The sequence below is a fragment of the Grosmannia clavigera genome (genome assembly GCF_000143105.1).
Source record: "Grosmannia clavigera kw1407 unplaced genomic scaffold GCSC_179, whole genome shotgun sequence".
In the NCBI taxonomy this organism is placed as follows: domain Eukaryota; kingdom Fungi; phylum Ascomycota; class Sordariomycetes; order Ophiostomatales; family Ophiostomataceae; genus Leptographium; species Leptographium clavigerum.
Window position 1 is genome coordinate 676,749 of NW_014040759.1, and position 16,021 is coordinate 692,769.

Sequence of the window (16,021 nt, forward strand, 5' to 3'; positions counted from 1 at the left end):
CTTGTCCGACTTGCACGCGTACAGGAAGATGGCGACCAACATGGACCGCAGCCTCGACGAGATTCTGGCCGACCGCAAGGTGTGTGTTTTTGGGTCTCTGTTCTGCGACGATGTCGGACGCGCGAGAGCAGCTGTGGTCGAGAGCGCGACGTGAGCTGACCGAGCCGTAGCCAAGCGGTGGCCGAGGCCGAGGCAACAACAGGAACAACGGCAGCAACGGCAATGGTGGCAGCAACCGCGGCCGCAACGACAGCGGCAATGCTGGCTCGCGGCGACGCGACCGGCGAGAGGAATATCCTCGGGATGGGGTGCGAAAGGTGAGGAAAGAGGAGGAGAGGAGAGGAGAGAGGAGAGAGGAGAGAGGAGACGAGCTACACAAACCACCCGAACGAGAGTTCATGCTGACGCAAACAGTCGTACCGTGACGACCCGCGGAAAATCGACGAGTGAGACCTCCTTTCGAGCGTGAGACGCGATCCGATGCTGATGCTAGACACGCGTGCCAGCGAATGGGTACACGATCGCTATGATGACGACGGTGAGCATCTGTCTCTGGCTGGTGTGCACACAGCACACAGCACACAGCGGCTGACCGCTCACAGATTCCGTCCGGCACGCAAAGCCGTCCTGGGCCGGTCGTGCGTCTCCTGAACGCGGCAGGTTCGTCTTCTCTCCCTCTGCCAAGCTGTCCTTTGTCTGACACCCTCCAGTCAGCGCGGCACCAAGATCCGGGTAGAGAACATCCACTACGAGCTCACCAAGGAGGACATTGAGGGTCTCTTCCGGCGCATCGGGCCCGTTCTCAGCACCGAGCTGGTCTACGATCGTGCCGGCCGATCCGACGGGGTGGCCTATGTGACGTACGAGATCTACGACGACGCCAAAGAGGCCATTCGCGAGTTTGATGGTGCTAATGCTAAGGGTATTTTTTCTCACCGGATCACTCTCTTCTCTGCTCACCGTCCTCTCTTCTCGCGCTAACCCCCAGGCCAACCCATCCGACTGTCCATTGTGCCGTCTGGCCGTCGCGCCCTCGATAACCCTGCCAAGGTCGGCACCGGTCGGCCGCTGGCCGAGCGCGTCTCACGTCCCGGCCGGGGTCGCAACGACGACAACGACGAGGACGACAAGACCAGCATGGCCGCGGCCGCTCGCCGCGGCATCGACCGGTACGTGCCGCGTGGTGGTGGTGGCGGAGACGACGATCGGTCGCGCAGCCCACGGCCCCGAAGACGCGAAGGCGGCCGGCGTCCGGGCGAGAGAAGAGGTGAGGGCAGGGGTGGTGGAGGAGGCGAAGGCCGGGGCGAGGGCAAGGGCGAAGGCAGAGGCGAGGGCAGGACGGCGCGGCAGAACCGCCCAAAGAAGACGCAGGAGGAGCTCGACGCTGAGATGGAAGACTACTTTGGCGGCGAGGCTGGTGGAGGAGGCGGAGAAACGGCTGCTGCTGCGGGCATCGCGGTTACGGCACCTCTTCAGACGGACGCCGTCGAAGGCGGCGACGACATGGACATGATCGGTTAGGAGTGGTTCGGCGTGCAAGCAGTCGGTGGCGCATGGTCGGCATTAGTGCGATGTAAATCGGGGGCGAGAATATGTGGAAAGGTCGTGCTGATACGGCAGCTATAACAAGAGCAAAAGCAATGGCAGACTGAACATAGAATGGATTACTAAGCATTTGAAGAGCGGTTTGTGTCTGTCGTTGTGTTGGTAAACGGGAGAAACAAGACGAGAACAATACACGTCACGTCTTGTCTCGTCTCTCGTTTCTCCTGTCACCCTCCGTTCTCGTCTTCTCACCTCTCACCCTCACCTCTTTTCATTTCACCCTCGACTCTCTCTTCCGTCTCTGTACCCCCTCCACCATCGCGACGGTCACGTCCTCGGCCGTCTGTCCTCGTTGCCGCGCCCCGACCTTCTCCTGGCCCAGCACGGTGTCGTCGGCCACCGTGCGGAACACCTCGGCCGCGCCCTGGAAGAGTGTCGGTGCGAAACCGCCGTCGTCGGCAAACGTCGCGCTGATCTCCTCCATCTCGCCGGCCCAGCGGTATGCTTTGGGCGGCATGCCGGTGAGGGCGGCCTCGGTGCGCTGGCGCGTCCCGGCCGCAGCCAGGGCCCACTGCAGGTCTGGCAGGATGTGTAGCTGCTGGGCAGTGGTGAAGGCCTGGACCGCGATGGCCGCATAGCCCTTGGTCATGGACGCGTAGCACATCTTGAGCCCGCTGGCGGCGCCCATGTCCGGGCCGACGTGGCGGCTGTGCAGCGTGGCAGCCAGCGAGGGAAAGACGTCGTCGAAGCCGTAGGGACCGGACGTCGGCATCCGCGGAACGTACCAGGGTTCTCCGTCGCCACCAGCCCGGGGAGGCCCCCCGAGGATGCAGCCGTCGATCGGACGGACGGCCGCCGGCAACAGCGCGCTGATGCGCCGGGCCGTCGACGGCGACACCGCGTTCATGTCGGCATAGTAGAGCGGCCGGTCGGCCGGCCTATTGACTCCTTTCAGCGCCCTGGCAATGCGCTCGGCCGTCCCGATTGCGTCCCGTGGCGGCACCACCGACAGGATCACGTCGCTCTGCCGCACCAGCTCCTCGTCCGACGACAACAGGTCCACGTGGGCTGCACGCGCCCGGTCAACGGTCATCTGGCTGGCAGCAGATGGTCAGACGGCGTGCTCCATGCGGTGCTGGGCTCTGTCCCCCCTCTCCCACTTACCTTCGCCCTGTGCAGTTCGTCGCCACAGAGAAGCCGCTGGCTATCAGCAACCGGGCAATGCCGACACCCATGTCGCCAACAGAGAGAATGCCAATCTTGGCCAGTGGCTCGGCCGGCGCTGTCATGGTGGAAGGTGGCACGTAACGCACGCAAGCAGCGGTTGGACGAAGCAGAGATGGTCAGATTCAGTTGGCTTTCCGACCGTGTCGCGATAGCCGTCGGCAGACATGATTATATAAGCTCCCTCCGTTTCAACCTCCCGGAGTTAAAAGAACAACCCCTCTAATGGCTACCCTCGGCTCCCAGTCCAGACGAATGCATGGGGTACATCCAGCTTAGTGTTCGGCTTGGGGCCGGCTCCCTCTTTTGACGGGCTGCCGGCCAGGAAGACGCCCTGGTTGGAGACGGCGCCGAAATGGCCCGAAATGAAAGCCACCGCGGCTGGCTGTCCATCCTGTTTCGCGTCCTCGTAGCCGGGATGGGCGCCAAAGGCAATGGAGGGCGTAGAGCCCCGACTGTCGATGACTGCATTGGAGTCGTTGCTTTCGACTGCCGTCAGGGGTGCCACAAGGAACTGGAGGAGGGCTCCAGGCGTGGCCAGGTTGTCGCCGCTCTGTGCCTCTGTCTCTCCTCGGAGCGAGCGCATGAAGCTGGCCATGGCAGCATCGTCGTCATCATCGTCGTTGTTGTTGTCTGTGCTCATGTTGGCCGACACAGACGCCGGATGGGCCATTTGGGGGTCCAGCGACAGCAAACCCTGTTTCTGTCCCCAGCCACCACCACCGCTCACTGTATGTTGTTAGGGGAATGATGACGAAAGGAAAAAAACAGAGATGAACAGAAAACCTACAGATCCTGTGCAACCGACAGCCCGCCGCCAGCAGTGCTGCCAGACTGGGTCCGGCCATGGCTGCTGCATGCTGCTCGGCCTCGACGCTGTGGTCCGCAATCGGCATGAGCGTCTCCTGCAGGCTGGCGTACAGCTCCTGCGCATCTGGCGGCACGACGAGGCCCCAGACGCCCAGCGGCCCGCGGCCCGTCTCGGCGTCAAAGTCGGCTCCCGGCCAGGCCTGGCGTCTCGTCGCTAGCAGCGCCGGAATGGCCGACTCTAGCTCATGCGATGCCGGCGACGGCTTGCCTTTGCCCAGGACGATCTGGCGCACAATGTTGCCGAGCCCGGCCGCGATCGTGCGCGGCTCCGTAGCGGCAAAGAGGGGAATGACGGTCTGGCTGGTCGAGCTGGCGGGGCCGGCCAAAGGCACCACGACCTCGTGCTCGCGTTCCTCGACCAGCATGTGCTGGAGCGTAAACGAGCCGCCGTCGTCAGGGGTGCGGGTCCAGCTCCACCGGCTGGCCAGCAGTGTAGACCGGCGGCCGTTCTGGAAGAGCGTGTTCGCCAGAGGAACCGTCACCCGCAGACAAGAGGAGGGTGTGGCTGTCGTGCTGTCGTCGGCTGTGTGCATAAGCGGGAGTTCGACCGTGATGGCCGCTTCCACGTCGGCCGTTCCGTATATCGAGTTGCGGCCGCCTCGTCTTGACACCGCTGCCCCCTCCTTGTTGGAGCTTCGCCACAGTCGGGGCAACAGCGTGTCGGAGCAGCCGTGCAGCACGGACAGGCCGGTCCGGGAGACGGCCAGACCGTCGACAACGGCGCTTAGAACGCTCACGCCAGGGTTCCCCTGGGTAGACCTGCTCAGGGGCAGACGCTGCAGCAGCGACGACATGAAGGCCTCATCTTCAAGCCATGAGGACAGGTCGGGCGAGGCCAGAACTACAGCCGCATTATCGGTATCGTCCGAAGAAGCATCTCTGCTCTTCAATTGGCCCAAAACAGATTCCTGCCAGCCTGTCAGCCAATCACATCATTCGTGGCCACCCAGATGGCACTGACTTTGGAGGAAGTGGCCGGCACGACGAGCGTGAACGAGCCGGCTCGCACAACCCGCGTCGACGAGAGGAGCCGTTTGAACTGCGGTGCAAATGCAGTTACCGCCCGGCGCTGCAGTGCAAAGAACGTCATAAAATTACGTGTCCAAGGTGCTGGTAGCAGTGCGTCATCTGTCATCGGAGAAGGCGAGAAAATGAGCCGACAGAGCTTGAAGCTATACTCCGTATCACAGCTTAGCTCACAAAAGGTCTAGAGCCCGGGCGGTGAGCCCAGCCACAGTGTACAGCCACAGGCTGAGCCAACCCCTCAGCACTAGTGTGACTCAAACCTCTGTTTGAAAAACTAAGGCGGAAGAAGAGCAAAACCAGCCGTTGCAACGCTTTTTGCTGCCCGATTTCCCACCACAACCGTACGAGGAGGCCAAGACGTCGTCCTTTCGCATCCTACGCGCGCTTCTGGTGCGCCCGTCACGACCGACCCGGATTCTGACCCGCGCACGTGCAACAATGGCGACCAAACCGAGTGAGTTGCCCCGCCGTTGGGATGAAGATGGACGACGACAGCAGATGTGCTGACGACCCGTAGATGACGCCACGAGCGTCCCTGCGGCAGCTGCTGCGGCCCCGCGCGTGAAGACGGAAAAGGAGCTGGAGCGCGAGCGCAAAAAGGCCGAGAAGATGGCCAAGTTTGAGCAGAAGAAGGCGGCCAAGTCGGCGGGACCAGCAGCAGCGAGCGGCAGCGGCAACACCAGCAAGAAGGACAAGCCGGCCAAGGCGGGCAAGGCGGCCGAGGAGCCGCTGCCGCCATACGTCAACGACACGCCCAAGGGCGAGAAGAAGCGGCTGCGCAGCCTCGAGGACCCGCACTACAAGGCATACAACCCGGTGGCGGTCGAGAGCGCCTGGTACGACTACTGGGAGGCGGCCGGGTTCTTCCAGCCGCAGCTGACAGCAGCCGGCGACGAGAAGCCGGCCGGTCGGTTTGTCATTGCACACCCGCCGCCCAACGTGACCGGGTCGCTGCACATGGGCCACGCCCTCGGCGACTCGCTGCAGGACATTATGATCCGCCACAACCGCATGCGCGGCAAGACGACGCTCTGGCTGCCCGGCTGCGACCACGCCGGCATCGCGACCCAGTCCGTCGTCGAGACCATGCTCTACCGCCGCGAGGGCAAGACTCGCCACGACCTCGGCCGCGAGGCCTTTGTCAAGACCGTCTGGGAATGGAAGACCGAGTACCATGCCAACATCAACAACGCGCTCCGCCGCATGGGCGGCAGCTTCGACTGGACCCGCGAGGCCTTTACCATGGACGAGAACCTTAGCGCTGCTGTCCAGGAAACCTTTGTGCGCCTCCACGATGAGGGCACCATCTTCCGCGCCAACCGGCTCGTCAATTGGGACTCCAAGCTCAACACGGCCCTGTCCAACCTCGAGGTCGTCAACAAGGACCTGCCCGGCCGCACCCTTCTCGACGTGCCCGGCTACGACAAGAAGGTCGAGTTCGGCGTGATCGTGCACTTCAAGTAGGTGTGTTCCACCACTGCATGGACCAACAAATGCTGACTAAGCAGATACAAGATTCTCGACTCGAACGAGACCATTGAGGTCGCCACCACCCGTCTCGAGACCATGCTGGGCGACTCGGGCATCGCCGTGCACCCCAAGGACGAGCGGTATGCGCACCTGGTGGGCCGGCAGGCCGTGCACCCCTTCATCGAGGGCCGGCTGCTGCAGATTGTGGCGGACGACTACGTCGACCGGGACTTTGGAACGGGCGCAGTCAAGATCACGCCGGCACACGACCCCAACGATTTCGCCATTGGCGAGCGCCACAAGCTCGCGTTTATCAACATTCTGACCGACGACGGGCGAATCAACGAGAACGGCGGGGCATACGCGGGCAGGAAGCGGTTCGACGTGCGGTATGCCATCGCGGCCGATCTGCAGGCCCTCGGGCTGTATGTCGACAAGAAGGACAACCCGATGGTGGTGCCGCTGTCGGAGCGGAGCAAGGACATTGTCGAGCCGCGACTGAAGCCGCAGTGGTGGATGCGCATGGGCGACATGGCCCAGGCCGCCGTCGACGCGCTGGACGCGAAGCAGTTCCGCATCCGTCCCGACTCGGCCGACGCCAGCTTTCGCCGCTGGATGAGCTCCATCACCGACTGGTGCATCTCGCGTCAGCTCTGGTGGGGTCACCAGTGTCCCGTGTACCTCGTGCACTTTGCCGGCGCCGAGCCGAGCGACGGTGCCGACAGCCGGCTCTGGTTCGCCGCCAAGAGCGAGGCCGAGGCCCGGGCCAAGGCTGAGAAGGCCTTTCCTGGTCGCGACTTTACGCTCGAGCGCGACGAAGACGTGCTCGACACCTGGTTCTCGTCCGGCCTCTGGCCCTTTTCCACCCTCGGCTGGCCGCAGCAGACGGCCGACTTCGAGAAGCTCTTCCCCACGTCCCTGCTCGAGACCGGCTGGGATATCCTCTTCTTCTGGATCGCTCGCATGGTCATGCTGAGCCTCAAGCTGACCGGCAAGGTGCCCTTTTACGAGGTTTACTGCCACCCGCTCGTCCGCGACTCCGACGGCCGCAAGATGTCCAAGAGTCTCGGCAACGTCATCAACCCGCTCGACGTCATCTCCGGCATCTCGCTCGAGGGCCTGCAGGCGACCCTGCTCAAGGGCAATCTCGACCCGCTCGAGGTCACCAAGGCGACCAAGTACCAGAAGACGGCCTTTCCGAATGGGGTGAGTCTTTTCTTCTTTCCATCTTTCTCCTCCACCTAACACACTAGATTCCCGAATGCGGCGCCGACGGCCTCCGTCTCTGCCTCGCCAACTACGTCACCGGTGGCGGCGACATCAACTTTGACATCAAGGTCATGCACGCGTACCGCCGCTTCTGCAACAAGATCTGGAACGCGTCCAAGTTTGTGCTCGGCAACCTGGCCCAGCACGACGGCTTTGTGCCGCGAGCCAGCCGGACTCTCGGTGGCGCCGAGAGCCTGCCTGAACTCTGGATCCTGGCCAAGATGAACGCTGCCGCCCGCGAGATCAACGCCGCCCTGGACGAGCGCGAGTTCAAGAACAGCTCCAATGCGCTGTACAACTTTTGGTACGCCGAGCTGTGCGACGTCTTCATCGAGGTGAGTCCCCTTCTTGATCTCTGCCCTCCTGCTCTCCGACCGTGCTGACCCCCAGAACTCCAAAACGATCATCGCCGAAGGCTCGCCCGCCCAGCGCGAATCCGCCCTGCAGACACTCTACAGCGCTCTCGAAACGGCGCTGCTACTGAGCCACCCGTTCCTGCCGTTCATCACCGAGGAGCTCTGGCAGCGGCTGCCGCGCCGCCCGCAGGACGAGACCCCGTCCATCGTCGTGGCCGCGTACCCCGAGTACGACGCCCGCTTCGACAACGCCGCTGCCGAGGCCGCCTACCAGCTCGTCCTCGACGTCTCGCGCGGCATCCGCTCGCTGACGGTCGAGTACCCGTTGAAAGAGGCACAAGGTGAGTGCACGTGACTTAGGACACGTGACTCAACACGAGATAGTACCCGCTGACGATTCCCCTCAGTCTTCATCCAGACAACCAGCGAGGACGCCCACAAGACGGCCACGGCCGAGGTCGCCGCCGTGCGCTCGCTCCTCGGAAAGGCCGCCGCCACGACTACGATCACGGTGCTGGCACCAGCGGCCGCACAACCGGCCGGCTGCGTCGCCCAGCAGGTGTCGGGCGCCGCCACGGTGTTTTTGCACGTCAAGGGCCACGTCGACCTCGACGCCGAGATCGGCAAGGCACAGGCAAAGCTGGCCAAGGCCGCCGCTGCCGCCGCCAAGACGCGCAAGCTCGTCAGCGACGCGGCGTACCGCGAAAAGGTCGCCGCCGCCACCCAGGAGACCGACCAGCAGCGGCTCGCCGAACAGGAGGCTGAGGCCCGTCTGCTCGAACTCACCGTGGCCCAGTTCGAGGCGCTCAAGCTGGAGTAAGGCCCTCGTCGCGTGCACAAGCTGGGAGAACGTGGCAGTCTAGGATACCGTTTGGACAACCCAAGATGTCGTGATATCGTATTGCCTAACGCAGGAAGCTTCCCTCTAGCCAAAGAATAGTAGTACCAAAAAAAAAAAACATGACACACACTTTTCTATGCCAAGGAAAGAAGAATCCTAACCCAATCCGTATCGCTCGCCTGCTTTGTGTTCTAACCATCCTAGGCGCTCCAAGCCATCTGTCTACACATCCGTTTAGACAGGAAATAAAACCAAAACAAGGGTATCTTGCCTCAAAAAGACAAAAGAGGGCGACTGGCTGGAAAAGACACCAAACCGAAGCGTTCGCTGGCTGGAAATGAAAAGGCTGCAAGACATCATGAACCGATCACATAAGGGCGCATTTTGCGTTTTTCCCTCTGCTCCCCTGTTGCTGCTGTTGCTGCTGTTGCTGCTGTTGCTGCTGTTGCTGCTGTTGCTGCTGTTGCTGCTGTTGCTGTTGATGCTGCTGCATCTGCATCTGCGCCTGCATCTGCTGCATCACATGCGCTGACGACGAGTTCGGCCCAGTCGGAACCACCGGCCCCGTCCCATCTGCCATTGACAGGGCCGTGACATCGGTCCAGGCAGCGCTGCTCGCAAGGTCAAAGTCGCGCTCCTTCCGCTTGCTCCTCCTCTTCTTTCTTGTCCGTTCGCTCTGCGGTGGCAGCAGCAAGGTGGCAACCGACAAGCCCGTTCTAGACGGCCTGACTGCCGTGCCAGCCACCTCCTTGCCTTTCTTTGCCTTCTTGCTGTTTTTTCGCTGCCATCCACGCTTCTTGGCATCTGCAATGTTCTTGGCCGCGCTGCGCTCTGCACGGCTCACTCTCCTGCCCAGACTCGATTGGCGCGTCGCCGTTGTCACCGAAGCCGGGTTGCCAACGCCGGTCAACGGCATAAACAGCGGCAGCGGCTGCTGGCGCGGCTGTTGCACTTGGCCCGAGTTCCCGCCCCCAGACATGATTTCTAGCCGTTCACGCAGCATAGCTGAGCGCTCCTGGGCTTGCGGATGGCGCGCCACCGGAGCCAAGATCGGAGTCTCTTGCTGTCCGTCCGCTTTGCTCGACCTCGGCGCGTCAAAGGCGCCCGACACGCCCTGTGGCGTGCTGATGATGAGCGGCTGGTCTTCGACCGCCGGTGCTGCCAGGGGCTGCGGATGGTTCGGAGAAGTCGGGTACGGGCGTTGATCTAGCTCATTCCAAGTCCTGTTGTCACCGGCCGCGGCACCTGCCCATGCTCCCTGCGACTGTCGGGCTCGGTCAACAGGCAAGCGGGACATCTGAAATCCGGCGCCTGACGTCCGTCGTGGTTGCTGCTCGTTTTCCGACACTCGGACAAAGCCTCCATTGACAGCCGCCCCTGGCTGCCCTCTCCTGCCATCGCCACGGGCGGACACAGACGGCTGACGCGACGGCCAGGTGTGTACGGTTTCCAGTGGCCTGGGAACGTACGCAGTCTGGTCGTACGCTTGATGCTGAGAGGTGACGTTCCATGACGCAGCCGATACCAGTGATGGCACTGCCGGGGGCTCGTTTGGCATCCTGGCGGCGGTGCCATTCGCTGTATCGCGCTGTATGGTGCTCGGGCTCTGCCCAGCAGGCTGTGGTGTCGCGCGCGGTGTCGCATCATACAGGTCATCTGCGCTATATGTCGAGAGCAGCGAGACTGGTCGGCTGGTTGATGGGCTCGTTGTCGGTCTAGCAGACACAGCTGACCCAGGAGGGAATACCGGGGCAACAGAGACATTCTGGCCAGGTGCCGAGATGGGGGCGACGTTGTGGCGCAAAAAGGCCGGCAGGTCCCTGGGGTCTTCCTCCTGGTAAGGTGGCGGAGGGGGAACCCAGTTGTCGGCGTCGCTCTCGTGTGGCAGCTCGCGCCGACCGTTGGCATGGCGGTAGACGGCCCGGGTGCCGCTGCTCGTCGTGGCCGGCTGGAGGTTGAGCCGACGGTTGTTGGCCGCGGCTGTGGCGGCACGTCGTAATGTCGTGCCAGAGCGCGGGTTGGCATGTGAGTACGGGGCGTCGAAGGCCTCCTGCTCGAGCATCGATTCCGTCTCGGCAGCCTCTTCGGCCACTGTCTGTGGGATATCTGTCCTCGCTGTTGGCCCTGATGCTGCACCTGCTGCTTCTGCATCCTTCTCCGATCGGGCAGACGTCTGGTTTTGCCGACGATCGGGAAGAACACTGATGCGGCGCGGCCTAAGAGGGTCATCGTCGTCGTCATTGTCGTCGTTGCTGTCGCCGCCGATGCTACTACTTGCCGCCAGAGTGGTCGAAGACCGTGCGACGGCGGCCGTGGCAGAGCGCATGAGGGTGCCACGACCTCCCCTCCTCTGGGCCACAGTGCGGCGACGGACAATGGCAACCTCGGTGTCCAAGTCGCGACGCTCTTCCTCCAGCTCTTCGGGCTCCTTGTTGCCCACCTCGATAGTGATCTCGGTCTCTCTGCCATCGGCCAGGCTGTAGTCGAAGTCGACGAGCAGCAGCCGGCCACCGTCAATAAAGTCCATGTCGTCGTCTTCCGACGAGATGGGCTTGGGTGGAGAGACGCCGCGGGCGCAGACGACGAGACGCTCGCGCAGGGACGAGTCGCCAAAGCCTTCGACCCACTTGACCATGCTCATGCCCGGCAGCTCGCCGATGCGGTAGCCGGCAATAAACGTGTTCCGCAGCTTGTCACAGAGCAGCTGCCATTGTGGCACGCGAACGGAGGCGCTGCTATTGCCAGGCTCTTGCAGACGAGTGGATGCGGCACGCATCGACGGGCTGCCGCTGGAGCGGGAGCTGCTGTGGGTGACGGCACCAGAGGCGCCGCCAGCAGATGATGAATCGGCGTTTTCCAAGGCAGTCTGGTCCGGGACGGCATCGAGATCCTCGGGCACGCCGTAAAGCCAGATGTCTTTGTCCTCGAAGCCGGCACAGACGAGATCGCTGTGGTACGAGGCTGCAGGAAGGGTGCAGGGAAGCAGGCGGGCCTGGGAGGCAGTGGTGGGAATGGGGCCAGTAAAATAGGTCGTCCCGTTGCGGAGGTCGTCGATGCGGACAGCGCGGAAGGTCTCGAAGCTGCGGTCGTAGGCGAAAGTCCAGAAGGCCTCCTCGCGGGCAGAGTCTTGCAGGAGGACGGCATGGCCACAGTCTCGGCTGGTGTTGGGAAAGAGGATGGAGGTGGTCCAGAGGGCACCCATGTCGTCGCCGGCAGCGTGGCTGCCAGGATCGTAGTAGGGCGCGGTGAGGATGACGGTGTTGGGCTGGGCGGCGTGGATGGTAGTGCCGAGGATCTGGGTGCCGTCATAGGAAAAGGCGAGAGTGTCGACAGGATCGCACTTGACGGAGCGACGGTCGGTGTCCATGGCACCGGGGCCGAGGGAGGAGACCTCGATACCGCCGTCAAAGGCAGCGGCAAGGACGGAGCCACAGGGGCTGAGAGCGATGGCGCGAGGGCTGTGATCCAGAAGGATGGACTGAGTGCGGCGGGGAGGCGACTGGCGCAGATCGTAGAGGTCGACCTGCATGGCTGTGAGGAGGACGGCGAGAGTGGAGGCGTCGTCGGGGATGCAGATAGCGGCAGGACGACGCAAGACCTTGAGCTCACGGCGCACCTCGACAGCAGGACGGCGCAGGTCGAGGAGGTAGATGCGGGAAGAGTTGTAGGCGAGCAGGTGGTGGCCCTTGGGAGAGGCCTGGAAGAGCATGCCGTCGCCACCGGGACTGGAGGAGCTGCTGATGGAGTTGGAGACGAGGCGAATCAAGGTGCGGTTGGGCCGGAGGTAGGCATCGAAGCGGTTGCGCTTGACCTCGCGGGCAAAGTCGCGACGCAGCTCCTGGAGGAGGCTGTCATCGTCGTCGTTGTCGTCATCAGGCTGTCGTCGCTTAGCTAATCGGGCGAGGAAGTTTTTATGGCTAGCTGCATAGGAGGGAGAGTGTGCCAGATGGTGGGCGTAGAGATGGACCTGTTGGGAGACGAGGCGCCATTTGGAGTTGAGCAGGACGAGGGAGGCAAACGAGTTGGAGTCGACATCGAGGAGGATTCTAGGTGTGTTAGAGCAGGGCACAGCCGTGAATAAGAAACTAAGAAGCAGACGCACTGTTGGATGATCTCGTCCGGGAGCCGACCAAAGGCTGACAGGAGGGAGAGGGAGACGTGGGAGGCTGCAGGTTTTTTGATGCTGCTGTCGTCGGGGATGTCATCCGAGCCATGCGGCGGAATCATGTCTGACTTGGCTGAAGACGAGAGGGTCGAGTTCGAGCGAGTCAGAGGCTGTAGAGACGGCAGCGACGAGGCGGGAGCTGGATTGTCAGCGGGAGTTGGGACGGTGCTGACGCGGACGACGGGATCGTCACTGGCAGAGGCCATTGCGTGTGACGTCTATCAGATGACAGCGGCAGGCAGCATCGTGGGGGAAGGAAGAGAAAGAGGGAAGAGGACAGAAGAGAAAAAGAGGAGAGAGAAGAGGATGAAGGAAAGAAAGAAGCAAAAGAAGGAAGCCAAAGGCAGCCAGAAAAAAAGAGGTGAGGCTGCGAAGAGGAAGGCGCGGACTACAATGTAGTCGTCAGCTGCAAACCAACTCTTGCTCGATCGGGACCAAGGCGCCTTCGTAAAGAGGTGTGGAGCCTGCACGGCAGGCGGGGGAGCGCGAAGCAGCAGGAGCCCATTGGAAGGCTGGCCAGAGATGAGACACGCTTACGGCAGCAAGCCCTTGACCCAAGACGGCCAAGCTGCAGGGGACGGGGATAGCCCGTTGTCACGGTCAGGGGCATGCGGCTGCTATTTTTAGCGCGGGAGCGGCTGTAGCAGGCGCTCTGCTATAGTGCGTATAGTGCCGTACGTACGGAATACACGTTCTTTTCCTCGCTCCGCTCGTTCTCCTTTTGGGGGGTTTCCTCGCTTCGCTCGATCTTCTTTTTTATCTCGCTTCGCTCGTTTGCTCGTTCTCCTTTTTTTTGCTATCCTCGCTTCGCTCGATTGGGGGGGAGGGGGTTTCTTGCTCCGCTTGTTCTCTCCTTTTTCTTTCCTCACTCAACCTTCTTCCTCCCTCCGACTCCGTTTCCAAACCGCAGAGGCAATCGTCGCAGCGGCACCGGCGACACCTCATCGCTGGCCGGCTCGCCAAACCGTCCCAGGCCCGTGTCGCCCACGTGTGCCATCTCTGTCTCGTTGCGTCCGTTGCGTGCCCTTCGCAGTCGGTATCCACGTCCGGCCGTCCGCAGAGCTACATCGCGTGCCGACCGGATCGACGGCAGCACGCCGGGACCTGTCGCCGTGAAGCTGCCACCGGCCACCGCGAGCCGTCGGCCAAACGCCGCTGCCAGCTCACCGTCGGCCGCTGCCATCCGGTCGGCATGTCCGACGTAGTGCTGCGGAATGCAGCCGCGGCAAAGCTTGGCGCGCGTGGCGATGGGAGAAGGGGCGACATCAGAAAGAGACGACGCGCCGGTCTCGTCAGCCAGCGACAGCCGCAGATGCCGCTGCACTACGGCCTCGGCCATGGCCACAGCCTGGGCCTCGCTCGGGTAGTCCTCGGGCCCGTAGTCGTCCCAGTAGTGGCCGCCCAACATGACGGTAAAGGTCGTGCCGGATTCGTCTGGGTTTGGCTGTCCGACCTCTCCCTCTCTCTTGCTGCCATCTTCCAGCCCCCCCTCGTCCTCCGTCAACCGCCGCTGCACCAGCTCCCGGTCCGTGTCAAAGATCACTCCCAGCGCCCCCTCCGGATTCTCCGCCAGCGGCACCGTCGCCGGGATCAGGTACCCAAACCCCCGGTTGGCCCCGTTCAGTCCCGTCTGCGCATAGTGCAGGTTGACCACCATGATCGTCACCGCATGCTCGTGTGCGAGCGCCGGCAGCTTCTGGTCGGTGATCCGGTAGAGCGTCGAGCTTACCAGCGTCGAGATGACCTTGTCATGTGAACCAGCCGAGGCAGACGTCGTGACCGCCACCTTTGGTCCCTGTAGCTGGACCCGTTCCACCGCGCTTCCCAGCCGCAGCGTCACGTTGGGCCGCTCGACCAGCCGCCGTGCCAGCGCGTCCGTCAGCGCCCCAAACCCGCCCGCAAACCCCATGGCTGACCAGCGCGTGCTGGCGGCCGCGAGCCGGAGCAGCCGGGGTGATGTGCCGGCGGCCGACGAGTCACCCCCGCCCAGCAGGTCTACCAGCATCTCCATGTCACGGTCCTGCGCCAGCGCGTACTTGCCGCTCGCAATCGTCGCCAGATGCTCGACCTGGGTTGCCGACATGGCCGGCGACGAGCTCTGTCCGGCCACCCGCCGCACATAAGCCGCCAGCAGCGGCGCCACACCCTCGCGGATCCAGCTGCCACGCAACGGCGAGCTCGCCGCGCTGAGCCGCCACACATCGCCCCCGTAGATGCCGTGCATCACCGCTCCCAGCAGGTTGTCCACCAGCGCCCGTCCGCCCGCACCACCGCCTAGCTGCCGCAGCGCAAACCCGCCGACACTGTCGTCTGGCGGCAGCCCCGAAGGCGCCCCGTATGCTGCGGCCGTGCGACGACGGACCTCGGCCGCTCGGCTGGGCGATGGCACCACGTAGCCCAACATCGCTGACAACAGCCCCGAAAACACCGGCTCCGTCAACGCTCGGTAGCCCAGCGCGGCCATGCGCCAAAGCCGCCCCCCCAACGTGTCTCCCTCTGAACTGCCCCCTCCCATCGACACATTCACCAGATGATCCGGGTAGTAGATATACTGGGCCGGCCGCTCGTCGCACACCCGCAGCGCCCCCGCCAAGTCCAGCCGGTCCACCAGGTCCAGAAATAACAGGTCGTCGTACCGCGCGCTGTTGCGCTGTGGAGCCACCATCCGGGCGCCTGCCTCCAAGATCACTGACCCGGACCCAGACCCGGTCTCCCCCTCCCACGCCTCACTGTCAATCCATCCCCCCAGACGGTCGCTTCCCTCGTACAGCGTGATGCGTGCTGTCGCTGGCAGCAACTCCGCTAGGTAGTGTGCCGTCACCAGACCCGTCAGCCCACCGCCGAGAATGGCCACGTCCTGAGGCGGCTGAACCGATCGTTTGCTTGCTGCTGGCCCAGTCTCTAACCCTGACCCTAACTCACTATACCATCGCCGACTCCCAACCCTCCCGACTACCTTCCCTCCAAACACGTGATGCCATCCAATCGACACCTGTGCTGGCTGTCGACGTCGCCGGATCATTCCCAGACTCCCTCGTGCCAGCACCGACCTGAGATCGGCTGCGCCGTGTGATGCTGCAGCCATGATACCAATTTGCCTGACGACTGTCCGTTGTCGCTGTCTGTTGTCGTTCCGACCTCACAAGTGGCTTTCCACTTTCTACGACACTCGTACGAAGTACTTCGTCTTGATTTATTACTCACCGTGTGGGTCCCAGTGCAAACACAGTGCCATATTGACCACACACGGCCTCC

General features: G+C 63.0%; 5 protein-coding genes across 5 annotated transcripts; 2 read left to right on the forward strand and 3 right to left on the reverse strand.

Annotated features, from left to right (window-relative positions):
• Nucleotides 1-28: 28 nt before the first annotated feature.
• Nucleotides 29-1,521, forward strand: CMQ_262 (RNA-binding protein; the record flags this gene model as incomplete). Its single annotated transcript, XM_014313884.1, has 5 exons — nucleotides 29-79; nucleotides 415-446; nucleotides 507-638; nucleotides 711-922; nucleotides 989-1,521. 5 exons carry the CDS (start codon nucleotides 29-31, stop codon nucleotides 1,519-1,521), a joined length of 960 nt encoding a protein of 319 aa, XP_014169359.1.
• Nucleotides 1,522-1,664: 143 nt separating this feature from the next.
• Nucleotides 1,665-4,774, reverse strand: CMQ_59 (6-phosphogluconate dehydrogenase; the record flags this gene model as incomplete). The annotated part of the gene is made up of 6 exons (XM_014313998.1): nucleotides 1,665-1,667; nucleotides 1,862-2,642; nucleotides 2,710-2,816; nucleotides 3,038-3,498; nucleotides 3,560-4,547; nucleotides 4,601-4,774. The coding sequence occupies 6 exons, from the start codon at nucleotides 4,772-4,774 to the stop codon at nucleotides 1,665-1,667; spliced, it is 2,514 nt and encodes an 837-aa protein (XP_014169473.1).
• A 329-nt stretch (nucleotides 4,775-5,103) lies between these two features.
• On the forward strand, nucleotides 5,104-8,580 carry CMQ_76 (valyl-tRNA synthetase; the record flags this gene model as incomplete). Its single annotated transcript, XM_014314015.1, has 6 exons — nucleotides 5,104-5,119; nucleotides 5,183-6,125; nucleotides 6,174-7,341; nucleotides 7,389-7,739; nucleotides 7,795-8,101; nucleotides 8,168-8,580. The coding sequence occupies 6 exons, from the start codon at nucleotides 5,104-5,106 to the stop codon at nucleotides 8,578-8,580; spliced, it is 3,198 nt and encodes a 1,065-aa protein (XP_014169490.1).
• Nucleotides 8,581-8,968: 388 nt separating this feature from the next.
• On the reverse strand, nucleotides 8,969-12,972 carry CMQ_167 (f-box domain containing protein; the record flags this gene model as incomplete). Its single annotated transcript, XM_014313789.1, has 2 exons — nucleotides 8,969-12,647; nucleotides 12,704-12,972. The coding sequence occupies 2 exons, from the start codon at nucleotides 12,970-12,972 to the stop codon at nucleotides 8,969-8,971; spliced, it is 3,948 nt and encodes a 1,315-aa protein (XP_014169264.1).
• A 659-nt stretch (nucleotides 12,973-13,631) lies between these two features.
• CMQ_236 (protoporphyrinogen oxidase) lies at nucleotides 13,632-15,851 on the reverse strand (the record flags this gene model as incomplete). Its single annotated transcript, XM_014313858.1, has 1 exon — nucleotides 13,632-15,851. One exon carries the CDS (start codon nucleotides 15,849-15,851, stop codon nucleotides 13,632-13,634), a length of 2,220 nt encoding a protein of 739 aa, XP_014169333.1.
• Between the last annotated feature and the right edge of the window lie 170 nt (nucleotides 15,852-16,021).